We start from the raw sequence: 21864 nt of genomic DNA, 5'->3' as shown, positions 1-21864 counted from the left end.
GGAGTATTCTACATGGTATTTTAAGCATTGATAGAAGGCCTGTGCCTCCCCATATTTTTTACCCTGTTTGCGCCTATAATATAAATGAATAAAATATTCAGTAGTAAACAAATAAAGAAGGTTTTGGTGTGTTTCTTTATTAATAAACATTATTATTTAATAATAATTATTAAATATATAATATTATAATTATTAATAGTTATTTAGTAAAAAAAAAATACTCGATGTCTATTATATTATGATTATTTACATAAAAACATGTTGCTTTTATTACAATAGAAAAAAATGTATTGATGTATGCAAACATTTCAAAAATATTTCAAACATTTCATTTGAATAAAGGAGTTGAATAACAATTAAACGCGAACGCCAAAATTATTGTTTATTGCTTTCACTCATTCATAGTTGTTGTTTCAAATAATGTTGATAAACACTAATATACTTCATTTGAATTTTAAATAAACTTGAACGTATGTATATCATCCTAGTGAAGAAAGTTTTTTGCATGAATCAAATTTTCTATATTAATTATATCCATTTTAGATTTATTTTCTGTTAAATAATCGGTGAAAGAAATTGTAATGGAAGTTTCTTATTTGATTTACTTAAAAGTTATCACTTGCTTTTTAGTTTTTATATTTTTACACATTGAATATTTTAAATATTTTTAGTTTTCTTAATTTCTCATAAAGTACCTACTTCTAATATTTGGGTATTCGAAATCAATTTAAAAACTATTAAAAGATTGAATCACAGCGTATGTAATTTACTTATTTCATGAGTTACAACAATTTATTTCGAGATAAAATGTATAATTAAAGTAAAAAGTAAAAATTATAAGTTTGGCTACTTGCCATTTTTATACAAGGTCAATTTTAAAAAAAATTAACTACATTAAAAATATCTCAGAAATCATTAACAAACAATTTGTTTGTGAAAGTTTAAACATTAAGTTATAGTTATTTTATTGAAATTGAAAACCTTGCTAATAGATATATGATTTTTCGTTTCAGTTGGACTTGACACTGGTACGATTTTCTAATTTAAAGAAACATAACATACAAATATTATCGAAAAATCTTAACAAAATCTATTTTGAAAATTCTAAGTGAATAAATATTTTTGTAACGAACTAATTATTGTTTTCGATAACTAATACGGTTTGAAATTTAAAGGCATCTCATTCTAATTCTTGTTTCACTCAACTCGTAATATGTTCAATATACTTATTTAATTTATGGTACTCGTAACAATTTAGATTTTCAAGAATACAATTAATAGTGTTTATATAATATTAATAATTGTTTTGGTTTAATCTAAATCGACTAATTTAAATTGTTCATTTAATATTCAAAAATAACTGAAACCCTTCACTTTTGTACAAAATCCAAGGAAAGCATTTTCATAAATTATTACAATTACTTTCCATTACCACAATATTTAGATAAATTAAAATAATGACTAGGCTCTTCAAAAAGGTTTATAAATTGCGTAACGTAAAATTCTTCCGACTACAAAAAATCATACTTTTTATTAAATTAAAATTAATTATATATTTATTTGTTTTCTTAGGTTCTACGTTTCATTTATTGGTATTTGTTTTATACATATTTTTTTTTACTCGATATTTTTGAAATTATAATTTATGTTTTTAAGTATTTAAACATATTTGACATACGTTTAATGTTGTACGAATATACGTCAAATACTTTAGTGTACTATTAACTGTACATCAGATTATTTTTACAAATAATTATTCGCTAGAACTAAATACATACATATTATAAAAAATAAATAATTATGCGGTAATTTTTAAATGTAAAAATAATTGTCAATAATACAATTAATACAGTAATTTAAAACATGGTACTCCACGAATAGAAAATAAATATATCTGCTTATAGAACTTTACCTCGCGTGTTTTTACTCCAAATTGTTTGAAAAGTAATAAATTAAATATTTATAAAATAAGCCGAATTAGATATATATTTATTTTTAATTTAAAAAAGACTGTTATGGAATTATTTTAAAATGAATTAATCTAAATCATTAATTAGTAAATAATTATATTTCATTCAATGTTTTAATCCTTTTAAAGTCATAGTTTTTAGTCTTAGCCAACTTTGAAGGTTCATATAACTGTGTAAAACCCTTTGTAAATCGCTATTACATCTGAGTATTAAACATCAAGTGCGGCATACAGCAATTAAATACATTCACAAAAACAAATTATTAATTTTCGCAGTAATCAATAATTTTGTTACATTTTTATTAAAATATAAATTTCTGAAAAATATTTAAATTAACATCCTTATTTCATTTTTAAATAGCTAGAAGATTGAGTAAAATATGATATAATATGAAGTATGATGTTGTGGAATTCATAATGATCACATGTTCATAGCAATCACGTAATTCTTTTCTCTTTTTATTTTGTTTTCTGTGTGTACTTCTGAAGTTAGGTCGTTTCGATGAAATATTGAAAATGTTGAAACTATTTCAGTACTTACCTTCGAGGTTCGTCACGTTTTATAAGATCAGTCCCTGGATATTGCAATTTCAATCTCGATTTATAGCAGTTATCACTTCCAATATTCTTTGTTAGTTATTACTGACATTTGGGCAATTATCAAGTATATAAAATCGGAATTTAAAATGAAAATTATAGAAAAAAGTATTTAATATATATTTATATTTCAATATTGAAAAAATTTTGAATAATCGAAATTCATAAAAATATTTGGTTCAATAACAGACATACATTGCAACTGCTTATGGTTTTCATTTTATAGTTTTGGAAGTTAGCATTGTAAATTCTGTCTTTCTAAATTATAAAATAACTCTGTTTTACCATTTAATGTGTATATTTAAAATATAATTTTCGAGATTTCAATGTATTTCATGAATTGTTTATAAAGAATATTTTTTATTTGATGAAGATATCTGTTGTTTTCATTTTTCTGTTACAACTTTTAAAATTAAGAATTACATTTTAACTATTTTATAAAATTATAATCATATCTGTAACCAAAAACCATTCGATGAAAATACAATTATATGCATAATATAATGCATTATATATATATATATATATATATATATATATATACTTCGGTCGAAGTATAACATAGTATACATAATCTTTTTATTTATTTTTTTTTTTTTTTTTTTATAACTAAAAACTCTTAACATTAATTCATATTAAAAAAAAATTAAAAACGTTTGAAATATGTTTCCATAATTTATTTAAAAATATATATACAATTTACATTTTCTATGAGGAGATAAACAATGATCAATTTATTTAAGTAATTTGCGTAGGAAAAAACGTAATAGTTTAAACGCTTGTGAAAAGAAACATTATACATTATAAAGGAGAGACACTTTCGGGTAATAAGTTATTGAATTACAAAATTTGAGTGTTACAAAAACTACATTTGACAAATTATTCTGGGTGTGAAACTCTTTTTCGAAAAATAAATTATTATTCTTAAAAAGAGGTCGCCTAAATTTCTGTCTTAAATTTTTTTTTATGAGTTTTACACTTTAAAAAAAATGAAGAATTACCCATCTAGTTTCATTCTATGTTTTATTTTAACCAATTTATTTATCCAATTTTTTAGAAAACATAAAAAACCCTATCTTAATATTTTCATTTTCATTAAAACTCTGAAACAAATAAAAATACGTATAAAACACTCAAAAATCGAAACTGCTTCGTTTTTCTCAGAATCCAAAATAAGAAATGTTGAGACATTTTGTTTCAAAAGTTAGCAACTGATAAAACTCTCTCAAAATAATATTATGCAAATTAATTTTCAAATTAAAATACTGGAAAATAAGGTTATACATATTTTATCACCTGGTATATATTTATCACAACATTTCGCTGTTATATTAATTTGTGTAAAGTTATTTAAACATTTTTTTAATTATACGTTTGTTCTCTATTTGGCTTATTTATATGTAAACTAATGATTTTTAACTGTCAAGAATACATTACATGTGCACTTATAAATATTACAAAATATGACATTTTGATATTAATTTTATAATAAATTTGAATATTATCAATTTGTATTTCATTCATGTCAATTACAATCTAAAATTGTTATACTACTTAAAATGTTATTTTATTAATTACGGTCCTGCTTAAAGTTAAAACTAAATGCATTGTATAATATAATTATTAATTATTTTAAGTATTATTTAATGTATAATGGTTATCATTTCGATTGATTATCAACCTCTGTCAACAATACCATACTTAGTAAAGCTTAGTAAGGATAATGTTCCTTTGTGTAAATATTTTAATTTTTTTTTTATGTTAAAATGAAAAAAATACGTTAAAAAAATTGTTTTATAATCATTTTATATACAAATTATATATAAATATTTTATGAAATTGTACGAGTTTATTCGGAAAATGTATAATTTAAACCGGAAATTGATCTGATAGTCCGATACAAGCTTTATGGAACATTTATGAATCGACTGGTAGGTTACAAATAAAAAAATTATTTTAATTATTTAAAAACTACTTGTCCGTATATTATATATTATATATATATATTAAAGACTATAAAAAATATTGCTTGCAATCAGCTTTCTGTGCGTGTCCTATCCTTATCTTATGACTCAGGATTACCGCAAGAAGGGTACAATTTAATAATCCTGCATCACCTCCGTTATTCCAATCGGCATAACTCATGTGCCATCGGTATATTTTTAATTACAGCACATCTGAAACTTTCCAACTCATTCGATTATTTATAATAAAATCGCACCACTTCTCCGAGCTTTCGGAAACTAATGTCTCCTACTATCGTTAGTGATAGCATTCAAACATTAATTTATCATTCTAGTACATTATGTGTGTAGTTTTCAAAAGGATCCCAGCTAAAGGTAGACAACCCCAGGTAGTATGAAAAGAATGTATTGAGCTAACGTTTACTCCTTTGTTAAGTATATATTAAGGTATTTTAACAATCTACTATTCGTAATACATGCAAATACATGATATTTCGTTTTTTTTAATTGAGTTGTTGAGTTCTGCAATAATATTGATATGTTTACATGATACATTTACATGATTTTAATGATACTAGGTTTGAAATTAATAATGTAGTATATTTTTTTTTTCAAAGTTTTATTTTTTGATTAAATAATTTTTAATGAAATTATCTTTTGAATTATCGTTACTAATGCGAAACTAAAAAAAATCCGTCGATCAGAAGTAGGAGAGCATTTGCTATTTGATTGGAGTGAAACTAATATTACTAATTTCTAAATTAACTTATCTCTGTTTTAAGTCGTTATAAAGTTTCAAAATTGTCTCTTTCAATTTTTTTATTCTACGTTATTTATGTTAGTGAGTATGTGTGATAAAGTCAATTATATATATTATATCTAAACATAATTTAAATATGTTCTTACGTGCATTTCTTGCGAAAAATGCCACTCATTAACAACATTATACAGAGAAAAATTATAGTTATATTTTTTCTATGATTACTTATTTCAAATTGTTAATTATTGAAAACTTTTGAATATAAAGTGGCATTATAATTTAATTATCTATTTCTTAAATAGTTGCATATTCATATTGCATATTCATTACACTTATATTCCAAACTTTGAAATTATCTGAAACTGTCTATAATTTTCCCACTTATTTAATATCAATTTGTATTATTTAACAAATTCATTAAATATGGTACCATGTATTTATCAAGATTGTGCTTAATACGTTTATATTATTTTAAAATTTATAATTTTGATTTAACATTTGAATTCTGAAAATGAGCTAACTTGAAAATCATAATCGTAGATTATTTTTAAAATTAATCATATATTAATATACAGTATAATCAGTGACATACATTGTGATTTAATATTAATCACAATTATATACTCGTATAAATTAAATAAATTTAACATAAAATATTCGTAATAACATAAGTATAGTAATATTGTAAAAAATATTATCATCGATAGATAATTCTGATTTCAATCTTATTGGTATTTACTTTTAATACTTGCCTACATATCAAAGTATAATATAATTTATAGTTACAATAACCTTTCTATTAAAAATATAATAAACGGTAACCACAAGTTGACAGAAAATCAATGTTTTTGAGTACGGTTATTTTATTTAAACTAGCATCAACTTATAAAGTACTACAGTAATTTTAACAATTTCATTAGACTTATAATTTATATATTTATGTATAATTAATTTACAAACATGAATTAATTAATTCATACTCATAATTTTCAATAAATAAAAATATTTTATGTATAACATTGAGTATTTTATACGAGATTATTTACAATTTTATTTGCTACATAACTGTTATAATTTTTTATCATGCCAGTACATCTTTGTAAAATATTATTTAACGCATTTAATCATTTAAACATAAACCATAGTTTCATTAGACACAAATAATCAAAACAATTTTAGTGTATAACATACCTATGGGTAAAATGATAATAAAAACAAAATCTGTAGGTAAAATCGGCAACATTTTCCAGAAACAATTCTTCATTATTAAAATATTTAAAACGGTAAAAAACTGTCGTTAAACTCAATATTAAGTTTGATTTGTTCAATTTTGAATGATAATATTGTATATTGTTTGATAAATATTTTTTACTTGAGTGTAAATAACAATTTTTAAAAATAATTTAGATGATTTTTTTAAAAAATTATTTAAAATATAACATAGATCAGTTAAAAAGTGATAAAGTATATCTGATTATAAAAAAATTATTGGTAATTTAGTTTAAAATTAATCGTATATTTAAAAAAAAAAAAAATGTATAAAAATATATTTTTTATTTATTAGAAAATAAATAAAACTATTAAATGGATTTGCTTTTAAAGTTCTGAGATGATTGTACACAATGTTCATGCTACTTGAACATAATTCAATTTTAAAAACAAAACACATTTCCAAGACTAGTATTTGATCAATTAATAAACAACTGTGTTATATTGTATAGTTACAGTTATTATATATTTACACATTGTGTATAATTACTTTTATTGTATGACCTTCAAGACATACAAGTTACAGAAATATAAAATTAATTTATCTTATTCAGATGCTATTGAGACTGCTCATAATTCGATTTAAATTATTACATTCAATTATGTTTACACTTTTGAGACGTTCATATATATATTCTTACGAAATGCTGTTTTATCGCATATCAATGAGTTAACATTACCGATGTTTAAAATGTATGATATTAGCATATTATACCACTCGTTATTATTAATTATTTAAAAAAATATATAAATTATGATTATACTTGGAAAGAATATAATCCTTAAGTATCTTTAGTATGATATCTAGTATATTTAGTAATGAAACTTTTATTTCTATCATTTTTTTATTTTCTTAAATAGTTCAAATGATAGTTGTTATTTAATTTCAAAATTATTATTTTTCTACATTCTATGTGTTTTATATTTTATTTTTTATTATAATAATTTCTGGTTTATAATTCTAATAGAAAATAAAATATATATCTAAACCTAATTTTAAAAATTATTTTAAATTAGTTTCCTTATCATTAAAGTAAAATAAAATGTACTCACAGTTGTATTCGTCGATAACACACTTTGATCAACTCATTTTTTCAAGAAATAATTTTCTTTAAGTATAAAGTTTATCAAAAAATATATTGAATGAACTCTAAGTTTTATAAAAAAATTATTTATTGATCTTGGTTAGAGTGAAAGGATAAGCAAAAAATAATAATAAAATAATAAAAAGGTCCTTTGGATATATTAAACATTATTCGTTATGTAAGGTATTCTAAACATTGATATTATTGTTAAAATTATTTTAATAAATCCGTAGTAAGATTAGTTCAAGGTAGTGCAAATGAAAAATCACTAGAGTGAATTTTGTAAAAATGAGATTTGAAAGATAGACGCTCGCATATCTTCCCCAAGATGTTACAGACTAATTTTAATCGTCAATGAAGTAATAAATTATCTGGTTTTTTTCCTATGAATTCTGGTTGAAAATGTATTCAAAAGTATATAAGCTAATGTTTATGGTCCATAAAACTTTAATAATTCATACATTACAATTTGTAACAACAATTTGCTTATTAATTATTATGAATAACCGGTGTATTATATAATTAGAAATGTAATTCTTTCAAAATGGGTACCTAATTCATCATGATTTGTTAAAATTATGTTTTACGTGAAATTAAAATAAAACAAATTTATTAATATAAACTCACATATTTTAGAATAGTTAAACTATATAGACTACCTTTACTTTGAGCAACAGTAAAAAAAATTAATAACATTTACTTTTAATTTTTAATCAACAACCTCTTTTTTTGCGTTCAAATTTTAAAATGGCGTTTCATTATGACCATTGACATACCTTAATTAGAACTTTTAATTTGATTACTTAGTTATATAAGAGTTAAATATGTATGCCTGGTGGCAGAGAAAGAAGTATCGCAATTGGTTTGTACTTAACGATCATAGGTAAATAAACGAAATAGTGCACAATTTACCGTATCTACATATAAACCAGCATTTTTAAAAAATGTTTGAAAATAATATCTTATCTAAAACGTTTATACATGTTCATATTATAAAATTAAAATTATCGTAAACATTTTGCATTATAGCTTAAAAGTTCACCCACGAGAAATAAAATAATCTAATTACTATGAAATAGTATTATGTAAGACTTTGTGTTAAAATTATTTTAAAAATTAGGTTATGTTTGTACTAGTATAGAATTGAGCCGACGAAGAATTTCTTTCTTTTCAATTAAAACCAGCAACATTATGAATGTAAGAAAATATATGTTTTGACATTTAAAAATACTTGGATCTCGGAAATCACTTTTCCAACGTATAGAAACGTAAATTTAATTTTAAGCCACAAAATATATCGTATACAAAAAATAAGTAATTTTAATAAATGTGAAACGTTTTCAATATCATAGAAGTTGAAACGAGAGAAAACGCATGTAAAAATACATATGTGAATAAAAAAAACAGTAATAAATTGTCCGTAGTTTAAATAAAAGTTACTCAATGCGTGAACATAAAATGAGAACGGGTGAATATCTTATTTGAAAGATAATCATTTGTCGTAAACATCGAAACGTTTTCTACATATTACTTTTTATAAAAATTTCATCGAAATGTACCATTGTTGTTTTAGAAAATCTCTCGTATTGCTAAGTTGAAAAACATTACTTGTAATCTAACAAACCGAATATAGCTTTAGGCAGAGTTTTAAGTTTATATCCAGTATGTTCATTTACTTAAAGTCTAATTCATATAAGCAGAATTGCAATCGGTCAATGGATCTGTTGGGAAGCTTGTATTTAACAGAGCTCCGTGGTATATGTTCAAAAAGAATCATCTGAGGCATCAAATTCGCTAAATCTAAAATCCTTATTAAGCTTTTGTTGACATTGACTTGACTATAAAGTGTTAAGTTTAAGTCTCGTATGAGTGGTTTACTTTACGGTGTAAGTATAATACACGTAAAGATATAACCAATATTGATAAATACCTATTTATTTTAGTCATCTCATTTTATAAATATTTATTTTCATTTTACAACATTTATTTAAATAGTTCGTTCAATTTTTAATTTTTTTTCTTTTAAAGCACTCTTATATTACATATATGTTGGGTTTTTCAAGGAAAAATTAACGTTCAACATATTTAACATTTTATCGCTTATTAAATATATATTCATCCTTTTATTAAAAATTTTTTATTTGATTAATATATCACATTTTTTTTTTTTTTTTTTTTAACTCAAACAATTTAAAATAATACATTTTTACACAAGAACTTTTAATTAATTAATTTAATTTTCATAAAACTCCCGTGAATATTGTATATAAGCTAACTAGTATTGTTGCCATAGGCCATGTACAATATTATGGTTTTGGTGATTAAGTTGATATAAAAGTTGCAATAATGTTTCCAAATATTAAAGTATTTAGAGCTATTTCTTGATTCCTTCCCAAGTGGCTAAGCTACATAGAACAAAAAAATTAACATCATACTATTACCTATAAATATTTATGTATAAATGAATAAAGTTACATTTTGTGTAAGAGAAACCCTATGGAAGTTTGATATAAATTTGAAATTACACATATGGAACCAGCAATATGAAAATATCTTATGAAAAAAAAAATCGTGATTTTAACGTTTTTTCATTAACTAAATTAAACGAGTTTTATCTGACAGAAAATATTAAATATATTCTGTATATTAAATAGCTTACCATAATCATAATAATAATAATTGAGTGATTTTAAACTGTACGTTCGAAAAGCCTCTCTTGGAATGTTAATGGCATGTGGATAGGAATATATATTTAAGTAAAAAATGTTGGAGGACAACATCGTTTCACACCAAAACAAATGGTTTTCTAAAAACACCCCCATCGAACAGAAAATAAAAAAAAACGAGAAGAGAAAGAATTCACAAGGGTGTTATTGTAGTGCGAAATCGAAAGAGGCTTTAAATTCATCTTGTCACACTAGATAAAAAACACTTCGAGCAACCCATCACACTCCGGCAGACGTTTGATTCACTTTTTCCTAGTGTGGCTAATGATCCAAACACCGGCTAATGCTATTATGACACGTTTTGCGGTTCATTCGCCACATAGTAAACGATTTTCATCTTATTTTTCGCTCCATTGTGTAACTACCCTTAGTGCGAAGCGTTTGTCGAGATATTAACCCACACCACAATAAATCACTTTTACACATTTATTAGTATATTAATAAATACACACAAACAGTAGCGTATCCAGGATTCATTTAACGGTGGTGTTTTAAAATTTAATAGACTTATGGTAAGTGAGAAGCTCTGCCCTCTCTTCTGTATTACATAAGTAAATACCATGTACTTATACAAATTATTATACTAATGAAAATGATTATATTAAGACTGTATATGTAAAATCGACAAGTTGTATACAACGTTAATTCAAATCATACTGTAAGTAAGTTTGCAATTTCATGAAATACCATAGAATATGGTCGTGGAGGGTGTTCTAACACCCATATCACCCCTCCTAAATACGCCTCTGCACACAAATAAGAATAAATTGTATTATAAAAGATTATACTCTGTATATTATATACTCGTAGTAATTATATAAGCAGTATACCAAGTGTTATAATTCTCCGTGTCCGTTCCATGGAACGAGTTGACGCCTAAAAGCATTAAAATTTTAGTAATATACAATCTTGGTAAATGGTTATTTTTATTGCCATTATTTTAAATTTCATTAAACCCAAAACATTTATAATATATATTACTAGCCGACCCGTCACAGCTTCGCCCGTGATTGGTTGTTTATTTTGCCTTCGGACCAGATATGTAGAATTTTTTATTCAAATATTATTGTTTAATGTGATCGGCAAGTAAATATAAAAAAAGAGTTAATGAAAACTGATTAAAATTTTTCTAGCGTTATAAATGTTAAAAATAAATACAGATAAAAAAGAAATAATTTATGGTTGAAGAATTTAAGAATTTAATTGAAGTTAATGAAGAAAAAAAAAAAAAGAATTAAAATAAGAATTTTATAAGACTTCTGAGTATATGATGTTTTTTGTTATATTTCCTGTTGAAATTAAAATCATAAGATGATTCGGGTCCCCAGTTCGAGAAAATGCCACATATAATTGCCCATGTGAAAAGCACTCTGTACGAAGATCTACGCCAACGTACTTGAATGTTTGACCTTGCGCTTTGTTTATAGTAATGGTAAAAGAAACTTTAACCGGGAATTGAAGCCGTTTGAAAGTAAACGGCAAGTCGAAGGGAATCATGGAAATTCTTGGAATAAATGCAATTTCTCCTTTCGCTGGCCCTGTAAGAATTGCGGCTTCTATAATATTATTTCGCAACTATTTTATTTGTAATCTTGTACCGTAACATAAATTTAGTATTATTTCCAATTTCGGGGAATAAACTACCTATTAAATGATGCACTTGACCCTGAATTTTAAAAGAGGGCATGAAGTTCCCTTCAGCTATTTCGTTTGCTCCAAACGATGTCATTTGAAACAGAGTATTATATCGTCTAGAATTATCAAAGAAATGTTTTGATAGAGGGTAAGAATTATCAATTAAAATTTTTAATTAGGTCTAGAAGATCCTCAAATCGGTGTAAAACAACTTAACCGTCAGCGCAGCAAAGTCCATGGGTTTCATCTTTCCATTTTTTTGCATGGCACTTAGAACATAATATATTCATTCGTCCAATTTGAAGCGCTTTAATATTTAAATAATCAATCTCGGATTGATAATATAGATACAATTGTTTTTAATTTTTTATGAACTTTTATAAACTTTTTTACTGACAAAATTGGTACTAAAACCTTCAGCAGAGTGTTGGGTTTCAGCCAAAAAAAAATTTCAGTCGGTCGAAGAAAAACCCTTACAATTTTATATATAGTATAGATAGATTACGGTGTTGATCCGAGTAAAAATCTTGGTAACTGGCACCCGCTTAAAGCTACTAAATTTTTCTCCTCCAATTTTAAAGGCATTACTAATATCAAGCCGGGTTCAAATAAAATCAAAATCACGTTCAACTCAGTGATTAATGGTAATCTTTGCCTAAATTCAAATATTTTGAGGTAACAATGGTTTTACTACTATTATTCCATCTACGCTCTTAAATTCATTCTCTGAAAAAGACTTCCGTGATGGCCTCTAGTCTTCGGTTCCAGTAGAAACATTTAAGTGTATCTTAATTATAAAAGATGGCACCATTATCCAAATACGTATCGTGGAGCTTAAATTTGCTGCCCCAAAATCCCTAGCTATATCTCAATTTACAATATGCTCTTCGACATCCAACCTAGTATAAGGTCTCTTGTTCAGAGTAATCATTGCCTTCGCTTTGGTCACACTTAAAAATGTTGCCACAGCAAATCAAAATGTAGCCATTGTAGTGGAGATGACTACTCTTTCAATGCCTGCCCGTCGGCCCATACTACGGACCCAGTTTGTATTTTTTGTTATCTTCCTCATCTCGCTACCTATCATAGTTTCCGTGAATGGTTATTCCAAAGAGAGATTAAAAAAATCATACCGTGAAGCTTCAGATTTTAAGAAAAACAACTATCATACCTCCACTTTTAAATATTCCAAAATTGTAAATAGACAGTCTATTCCAGTCGAAACTACATCTGTCCCGACTTCCCTTGCAAATGCCGACTTTCCTAATTTAAACACAAGTCACCACTTTTTTAACTCTGGTAAAAAAAAAAATAAAATACTTACCTCCTCTCACCAAAAATATTTTTCTCTTCCTCATGAATCTCTATCACCTCTGCCTAACGGTAGCTACCTTAACACTTATGCTCAAAATTCACAATCACTCGCACAAAGCTCTAATGATCTTTCTTGGGTTCACTTTCTGTCTCTCAAATTATCTGAATTTCTAATCAACTCCTCTACTTTACTATATCCTTTCTTCTCCTCAACTCTTCAAAACTTAATCGAATCTTCGTTACACTTCCTCCTCTCTATTCCATTCTTTTTTCCTTTCAGTTCTAAGTTATTATTTACATTGCTACCTACCTGTAATGAGTTTTTTTTTATTTTTTTTAAGTCTCATTTTCATGCACTGTCATGGTTCTTATAGCGATCAAAAATAATTTTGTAAAAGAACTGTTTTAAAAAATCAATATTTACTTAGATTTTCAAGTTTTAAATTTATACGGGCATTGGTTCTAAAATTACAGTGATACGCATAGGCATAATGATTTATTTTGGAGGCGGGCTATATCCTTTATTTCATTACACAAGGAGCTTAAAAGAATTCCGAAGGGAGTTAATAAAATTTTGAAGAGGCTATAGCTCCCCTTAGCACCCCCCCCCCATTCTATGCCTATGATGATTTGCAGTCTACCGAGTTAAATAGTTTATTATTTTGAAGAATAAATATAAGTTATTATTTTTTTTCAGTTCAAGTAGTAGGTAATATTAAGTTAATTTATTTATTTATGCATAAACTTAAAAAAAAATTAAAACTTGTTGAAAAAATGTAGAGTAAAAAAGTTTTACATTACATTGATAATAATAATAATAATAATAATAAAAGTAGTAATAATACTAATAATAACAATTATATTACAATATAATGACACTTTCATATAATTAAAATTTGTTGATAATAGTAATAATTCTAACGAGAAAAGTTATTAATAACAGTAATAATTCGACAGTAATAATTCGGTGACCATACAAATTTGGGCACCCTGAAATTCGTGTTTTGGAAAATATTAGTTTATTCCATGGATATTATCCAATTTAACTTTTTTTTTAATAGTTTGGAATTTTATAAGCTAGAGGTCACTGCAAGTTTCATATTTGTAGTAGTTTTTTGTGGCGTAAAAATTAACAAAGCGTATATATACGCCCATAGCCTGTGGGGACTGCAATATTCGGGCGTATATATACGCCCATAGCACTCAAACTCTTTTATATATTATTTTTCCTATGTCTGTACCACGTAATTACAACTTGTTTCCTTCTTTAAACATCCTATAATGGAACGTCAGAAATCTCCCTGCTCGAATTACTTCTTTACAGTAATTACTTGCTCACTAAAAATGCTCCATCGCTATATTTTCTGAAACATGGTTACTTCCCTCTCATTCCTCAACTTAATTTTCTTAGATATGATTGTCCTGATGGTTATGCTGGTTCTGCTATCGTGGTCCACAACTCCTTAAAATCTAAAACAATTGTTTTTAACCCTGTTATAAAAAATCGTTTTAATAATAAAAAGGGTCAAAATTGTTGGCGTTGAATTATTAAAGTCCACTCATTTTCCCTCTCTTTCTATATGGTCTTGCTATATCCCAGGTGATATTCATATTCCTGTTGATCTATGGCAACTATTATTTAATTTGATTCCTCCGTCTTCCCTACTATATGGAGACTTTAATTCCTTCCATCCTTCTTGGGGCTCATCATTTTCTTCCCCCCGAGGTACTCATATTTATGATACTGTCAACTCTCTTGGGATATGCATTCTAAATAACGGCTGCTGTACTCGTATTAGTCGCCCAGGCTCGAATAATTCGGCTTTAGACTTATCCTTTTCATCACCTGATCTGGTTTGGAGCACAACCTGGTCCACCTTGGATGATCCTAATGGCAGTGACCACATTCCTATTCTTATCACCATCAACTCCTCTCCCAATCCTCACTCTCCTATTTTTAGCCAGTCCGCGGAATCCTCTTCTACCAACACCCTAACTTTTAATCATAATGAAGCTAATTGGACATCATTTTCACTTTATATTTAAAATAACATCTCTTCTTTACAAGATACGACATTCTCAAATATTTCCTATTCCACCTTCATCGATATTATAAACCATGCATCGAGTATCTCGATTCCTGTAAAAAAAAACCTATTCAAATATCTATGCTCCTTCCCCTCCTTGGTGGAATTCATCCTGTACTGAGGCTTGTAAAAACAGATCTACTCTCTTTATAATATTTTGCCGCTCAGGTTTTATGGCCGACTTCACTGCCTAAAGCAAATCTTGTGCTACAACAGCATGGATTTTAAAAAAAGAAAAACGCTTACATGGAAAAATGTTTGCACCAACTTAAACCCAAACACTACTATTCGCCATCTCTGGATCTCTTCATCCTCCCAGTGTCTTCCTTGATAATACTATCATTCCTTTGTTCCTGATGTCACCTATCTTGGATTAACTTTGGATCCAAAACTTCGTTGGGCTCTCCATATAGCCTTCATATCTAAATTCCTTGTTAACTGGTCTAACTTCCTCAGATCCGTTGCTGGCACCTGGTGAGAATTACACCATTCTTCATTAATTTCAATTTATTCTTCTATCGTTCGATCAAAACTCGACTATGAATGTTTTCTCTTCGGATTAGCGTCATTCTCCGTCTTTAATAAACTCAATAACCTTCAATCATCATGCTTCAGAACGATTATGGGTTATCTAAGATCCACTCCTACACCTGTTATTGAAGTTGAAACTGTCTGTCCTCTATTCAATATTAAATGTCGTTGGTTAGCTGGAAAATTTCTTCTAAAATCCTTTTCTAACACTAAATCTACCATTTTTGACACTTTTTCTCCCTATTTCTTAGTTGGCGATATGTTAAAAAATCTCTTTTTGTTTTCTCACTCACTATAAATTCGTTATTCTCTTTTCCCGAGTATATTCTCAGCTCTAATTTACTCCCTTGCTTTGATCACCCTTATGAATCTTTTCTATATTTACCCTCTATTAATATAGATTCTTGCTTCTTAGGTCCTTCCTCTGATACATTAAAATCCCTTCCCCCTTCCAATATCAACAACCTTTTTCTCGATTACATTAATAATAATTTTCCTCTATTCATATTAGTTTACACTGATGGTTCGGTTTCTCCTCTTTCTGTAGGCTATTCCTTTAATATACCCAAACTATTTCCTTTTCTAACAATCTTCCCCCGTTTCTTTATCATCTTCTGCCGAATGTTTTGCTATCATTGAAGCCCTCACACTCATCTCTTCTCTTCTTCCCAACAGATTTTTAATTGTATCTGACTCAATGTCAAGTGTTCAATCGTTAATTAGTTATCCTTTCAATTCCAGCCTTTCTCTTTTTATTCTCCGCATAAAAAATATTATTTTCTCTCTTAATCAAGCTAACTTTACTATTAATCTCCTCTGGGCTCCCAGCCACTCTGGTATCCTTGGCAATGAGATCACAGACAACCTAGTGAGTTCCACTTCTTCCATCTCTCTGCCCTCTCCTTGTAAAATCCCTTCTTCTGACTTCATACCAATTCTGCGACAACATATCAATCATTTTTGGTCATCCTATTGGAATAGTCTTCCGGCTAATTTCGCCTCTAAATATAAAAGTGTTGTTCCCGTCATCTTAAAAAAAATTTGGTTCTTTAATCTAAAATTATCCAGAACTTCGATTACATAATTTAGCCGTTTACGAGTCGGTCAATATCTACTTCCTTCACATTCTTATAAACTCTCCCTAAATAATTTCCTTTACTGTACTAAACACTCTGAAGAGATAATTTGTGACTTCTTCCATATTATTTTTAGTTGCCCCTCTTTATCCTTTAATCGATAAAGTCTTTTTAATTTTTTAAAATCTCAAAATATCCAACTAACTCTGTCTTCTATTTTTAATTCCAACTCTGAAACTGTTATAATCCGATTATTATCCTTTATCCGTGAGACTGGTCTATCCGTTTAATTATATGTAAATTATTTTAAATGAAATGTATATCTTAATATTCTAGCTTATATCAATTTTATACTGTAAATATTGAAAATTGTAAACCTATAAAGTTTCAATAAAAAAATTAAAAAAAATAAATTAATATATATTACGGTTAATGTTAAATGTCTTTGTCTCGGAAGACTTACATATTTATTTTACACTCCATATTTATGCTTCGACTTAAACAATCTGTACTTATATATCGATTCATACCGTTTTGTTCAAACCATTTAGTATATTTTTGTGTATGTATTTATAAATACATATACATTATAACAGATAATAAAAAAAACCATTATCTTATACATGGTCCAATTGAGTACCTCAGAATCGTATAATATTTCAATTTCTTATGATTTCTATTCGTTTCTAAAAAATAAAAATATTAAACGATTGCCTTAGAATATAATAATCTTAATTCATAGTCGGTTTGCTTAATACTGTTTAATTAAATGAGTACATAGTACATGGTTGCTTTCAAAACGCTTTGAGTTTTATTGATATGACACTACATGAATGTGTAAAAAATTAGTATGCATATAATAATGCGTAAGTATAAAGTAGGATACTGCAGATTGTTTCCGGAAAGTAGAGAATATGAATACTGTCAATGCAATGCTTAATATAAAACCATACTTTTAAACTTAGAAGCTGCTAAAAGTTTTTAACCTTTTACAAAACGTATACTGAACACATTTTAATCAGTTTATAAAAGCATGAAAAATCTAAAGCACTCTAAATACTATAATATATAATGTATGTAGATAAACAGTGAATTTTTTTATAATAATAAAAGAAAAAGTTTATTTTATTTTTAATTTTATATCCAAGCTGCAAAAATGAGTAACACGCATTTACAATAAAATACTGCACATGGGTTTCCGTTAAAAGAACTTCTGTTAGATTGTCTCGTAAACTTGTACATACGATTATCTCGCATTGTTTATGTTTGTATGTAGTAATAAAGCATTTGTGATAATTATATTGAAAACGTTATGAACTTTCGTACTGAACTCAGATAATATACAATACATTGTATCATACAACAAAATATTGATTAAATGTTTTTTGGTTTATTTTTTCTTTTTCTTCAGGTCCTTACGTTCAATTAGAAAGAATGCCCACGTTGTACTTGTCGCTTTAGTACGGAAAAGGTAATCAATTTCTTTATACTTATACTGTGATTCGACGGGCAATGATGCGAAACTTCATTGATTGATAATTTATTTTTTCCCCATTACAGCTTTGTGGTGAGAAATGAAAAAGATGTAACGTCAATTTTAACCAGTGGATTTAATAAGGTATGATAATTTGTTATAATTTAAAACAAATTTAAATTGTTCAATGCATTGTAATCTGATATTATTTTGTATTTTATGTATTTTAACCTTATAAAAATAATGCTATTTGTGTGATAAATAACTCATTCGAATGCAATAGAATAGTTTCTAATCATTGCAATTCAATGATTATTTTATTTATAAAAGAAGTTATTATTACAAGAAGTTTGAGAATAATAATGTTAATAAGAATAATATAAAATAAGTACTCATACCAAGATTCCATGATGTAGTTACTGCTCAAAGTTCTTATTATTCAATTTGATAACCAAATATTGTTTTAGTACTTCATAAATAGGTTGTACACAAAATGTCAAGCCATATAGGTATTCTAGTAAGTTTTAGATATTATTGTTTACGCCAGAAGTGTGTTTTTTCATTTTTTCAGAAAAAAAAATTTAAATATTAATTTTTTTTTTTTTTGTAAAGTTTTTGTTTAACACACCAACTGAAAAATGAAATTAATAAAAATTAATTAAAGAAATATATAATTATAATAATAGTAATAAAGTATGAAAAACGAAATTATACACTGAGATCGGGTAGCCATGTATGTACATGTACGTAATCTAATGGTTATTCCTTATTAAATAACGGTCTTTATCGCGTTTGTGAAAATTGATAAAAACAAAACTAAAATAGGTAATAAAAATAAGTGTAATTTACATGAATGTACTTTAAATACATTTTTGCTCAGTGATAACTTTTTTCTTCATTTTTTGGTTGATCGATTAGAAAAATTCAGAAGTCGATCACAATTCTTAAAAAGTTAGACACCTCTGATTTCAGACTCCAGTAATTTTTAAGAAATAGTATATACTGACTTGTAAAAAAAGAAAATGGAAAAGGATATTTCTTATTTAATACAAATAAACAGCTATGGGGGAAACAATAATAGTTAAGAAAAGAAAAATCTGATAATCATGTCATCTTATAATTTGTTTTAAAAAATATCAACAATTATTTGTAATACCGCAATTATTTTTTTTAAACTATTTCATGCTTTACTTCTTATTACTAGAATTAGGATGTTGATGACCTAAAAAACACACAAAAATGCCGTAAAAAAATGCAAAAATTCCTAAAAAAAGTGCCAAAATGCCTTATAAACTTAAAAAAAATTACCATAAAAATTATCTATAAAATTTATTAAGAAAAAAATATATTTATAAATAATAATTTTTATTACAGATATGGGTGTGATAGTGAGAGTAATAGTAATTTAAATTATGAACTATAAATTATAAAATTAATAAACAATAGTACACATTTATATTTTAATTTTAAGCATTATATAAAATTATTAATTATTAAATGTGTTTCCAAACTTGGGTTTTACACTTGCTCTAAAATCTCAAATTTGAGAAAAACACCGCATATTGTACAAAAACCTAAAAGATGTAAAAATGACTTAAAAATGTTGAAAAATTACGTTAAAAAACAAAAACATCCATTTATACCTAATAATGCCTAAAAATTCAACAAAAAAAAAAATGCATAATAAAATTAGAATATTCTTCATTTAGGGAGCATGGAACAAATTTTTATCTAGGATAGCATTGTATAAAATCAAAGGAAAAAAATGCAAAATTCATCATTATCCTAACTCTACTTATTAGTTTGAGGAAACTTTAAAACTGCATTACAAAACAGTTTAGGAATATTGTTTATTATCATTTTTAATCATATTCCTTTAAATATAAATAAAACGCAGTATAGAAATTCGCAATGTGTCCGTTTTTTTTTCTTTGAAGTCTTCTATTTTAATGATCGATCTATTTGTTAATTATTTATACAATTAAATATTAATAATGATCTTTCACAGATTATGTTGTTCATTTAGTTTTTTGTAATCAAAATGATGAGTATTCCCATTGGCAATCAAATAGTTCATTTTTATAACTTCTTATGTGATACAAATTAACCATTTACAATGCATATTTCAAATTATTTACTTATTATTTTTATAAATAGATATATTCTATACTGAAAATAATAGAAAATACTCAATTTTCCTTTAGGGATTTTTGTTATTTTTACCACTGACTCAAGAAGAACATATTATTCTAGTCATTTTGAACCATTTGAGGAAGCTAAGATAACTTTCGTAACAATCGGACACCTTCATTTTGCCTCTTTTCGTTGTCTGAAACAAACAACATTAAAAATATCAAACCTGAAAGTCAGTTTAATGGTTAAATCATAAATTTAAGAGATGTTTCAAATGCCTACCTACTCCGTAGATTTAATGTTAATGTTGGGTAATTTTGACAATTTATTTTCTTATTATACGTATTATATACTTGATATATAATGAAAATATTATGATCAAGATAATGATATACGCACAATATAAATCTCGATTTATTTTAAAATGTATCAATACTTGAATATAAAATACCTTCTTAATTTCCCATATCCGTGTAGATTTAGCTACGAAATTAGATATATTTGTGAATACGTAACAAATTGTAATTTCTCTACACTTTTGTTTTATAATTTTAAAAAATAAACTTAAACCCATGAAAATATTGATTTTAATCTTTATAAAATGAAAATAGCTGAAGTCTTATTATCACTAAATACCTCTATAGGTATAAATATAAACCCTGTTTTCTAACTAATAAAAAACATAATACTTTGAAAATAAATCGGAAAAGTCGTGCCTGGTCCCCTATAATATTCCAACCTAACACCACTATCACCATATAATACATGTAAGAAGCAAACGATAAATAAAACATATATGTACCTAATAATTCCATGACTAAACCATAACGACATAGAGAAGTATATAAATTGATTTATGTTGTTTTTAAATAATATTGATTTTGAAAACATTCTTAATACAATTTTCTTTAATATTATCCTATTATATTTTTCCAATATAAAAGAAAAGAAAGGTTAAAATCATTTTTTACTTATCTACAACTAATGATAATAATTAAAAATATATGAAATACCATCTCTGACTAACCCGTGAGTAGGAAATGGTAGAAAGATAATATTTAAATTAAGATTCACGTTGAACAATATGCCAAGTGCAATATTATACATATCTTATAATGTATTATATTTATATAATATACGAAATGTATTTGAAAATATTATTAAAAACGCATTTAAAAATACACGCCCATTATATGGTACACATATGGATAGATAAATGTGGACATATGGGCTACAAAGCCGTA

General features: G+C 26.1%; 1 protein-coding gene across 3 annotated transcripts in view; it reads left to right on the top strand.

Moving 5' to 3' along the window:
* Positions 1 to 21864, top strand: part of LOC112683294 (high affinity cAMP-specific and IBMX-insensitive 3',5'-cyclic phosphodiesterase 8-like) — a 99982-nt gene that overhangs the window by 53755 nt on the left and 24363 nt on the right. For all 3 annotated transcript variants that reach the window (XM_025554246.1, XM_025554247.1, XM_025554245.1), the window contains 2 exons: positions 18425 to 18484; positions 18574 to 18631. In XM_025554246.1, the coding sequence (XP_025410031.1) occupies positions 18425 to 18484; positions 18574 to 18631 (118 nt within the window). The remainder of the gene's footprint in view (positions 1 to 18424; positions 18485 to 18573; positions 18632 to 21864) is intronic.

The sequence above is a fragment of the Sipha flava genome, unplaced genomic scaffold, assembly GCF_003268045.1.
Source record: "Sipha flava isolate LNK unplaced genomic scaffold, YSA_version1 223_pilon_pilon, whole genome shotgun sequence".
Classification (NCBI taxonomy): domain Eukaryota; kingdom Metazoa; phylum Arthropoda; class Insecta; order Hemiptera; family Aphididae; genus Sipha; species Sipha flava.
This window is presented reverse-complemented; position numbering and strand designations above follow the sequence as displayed.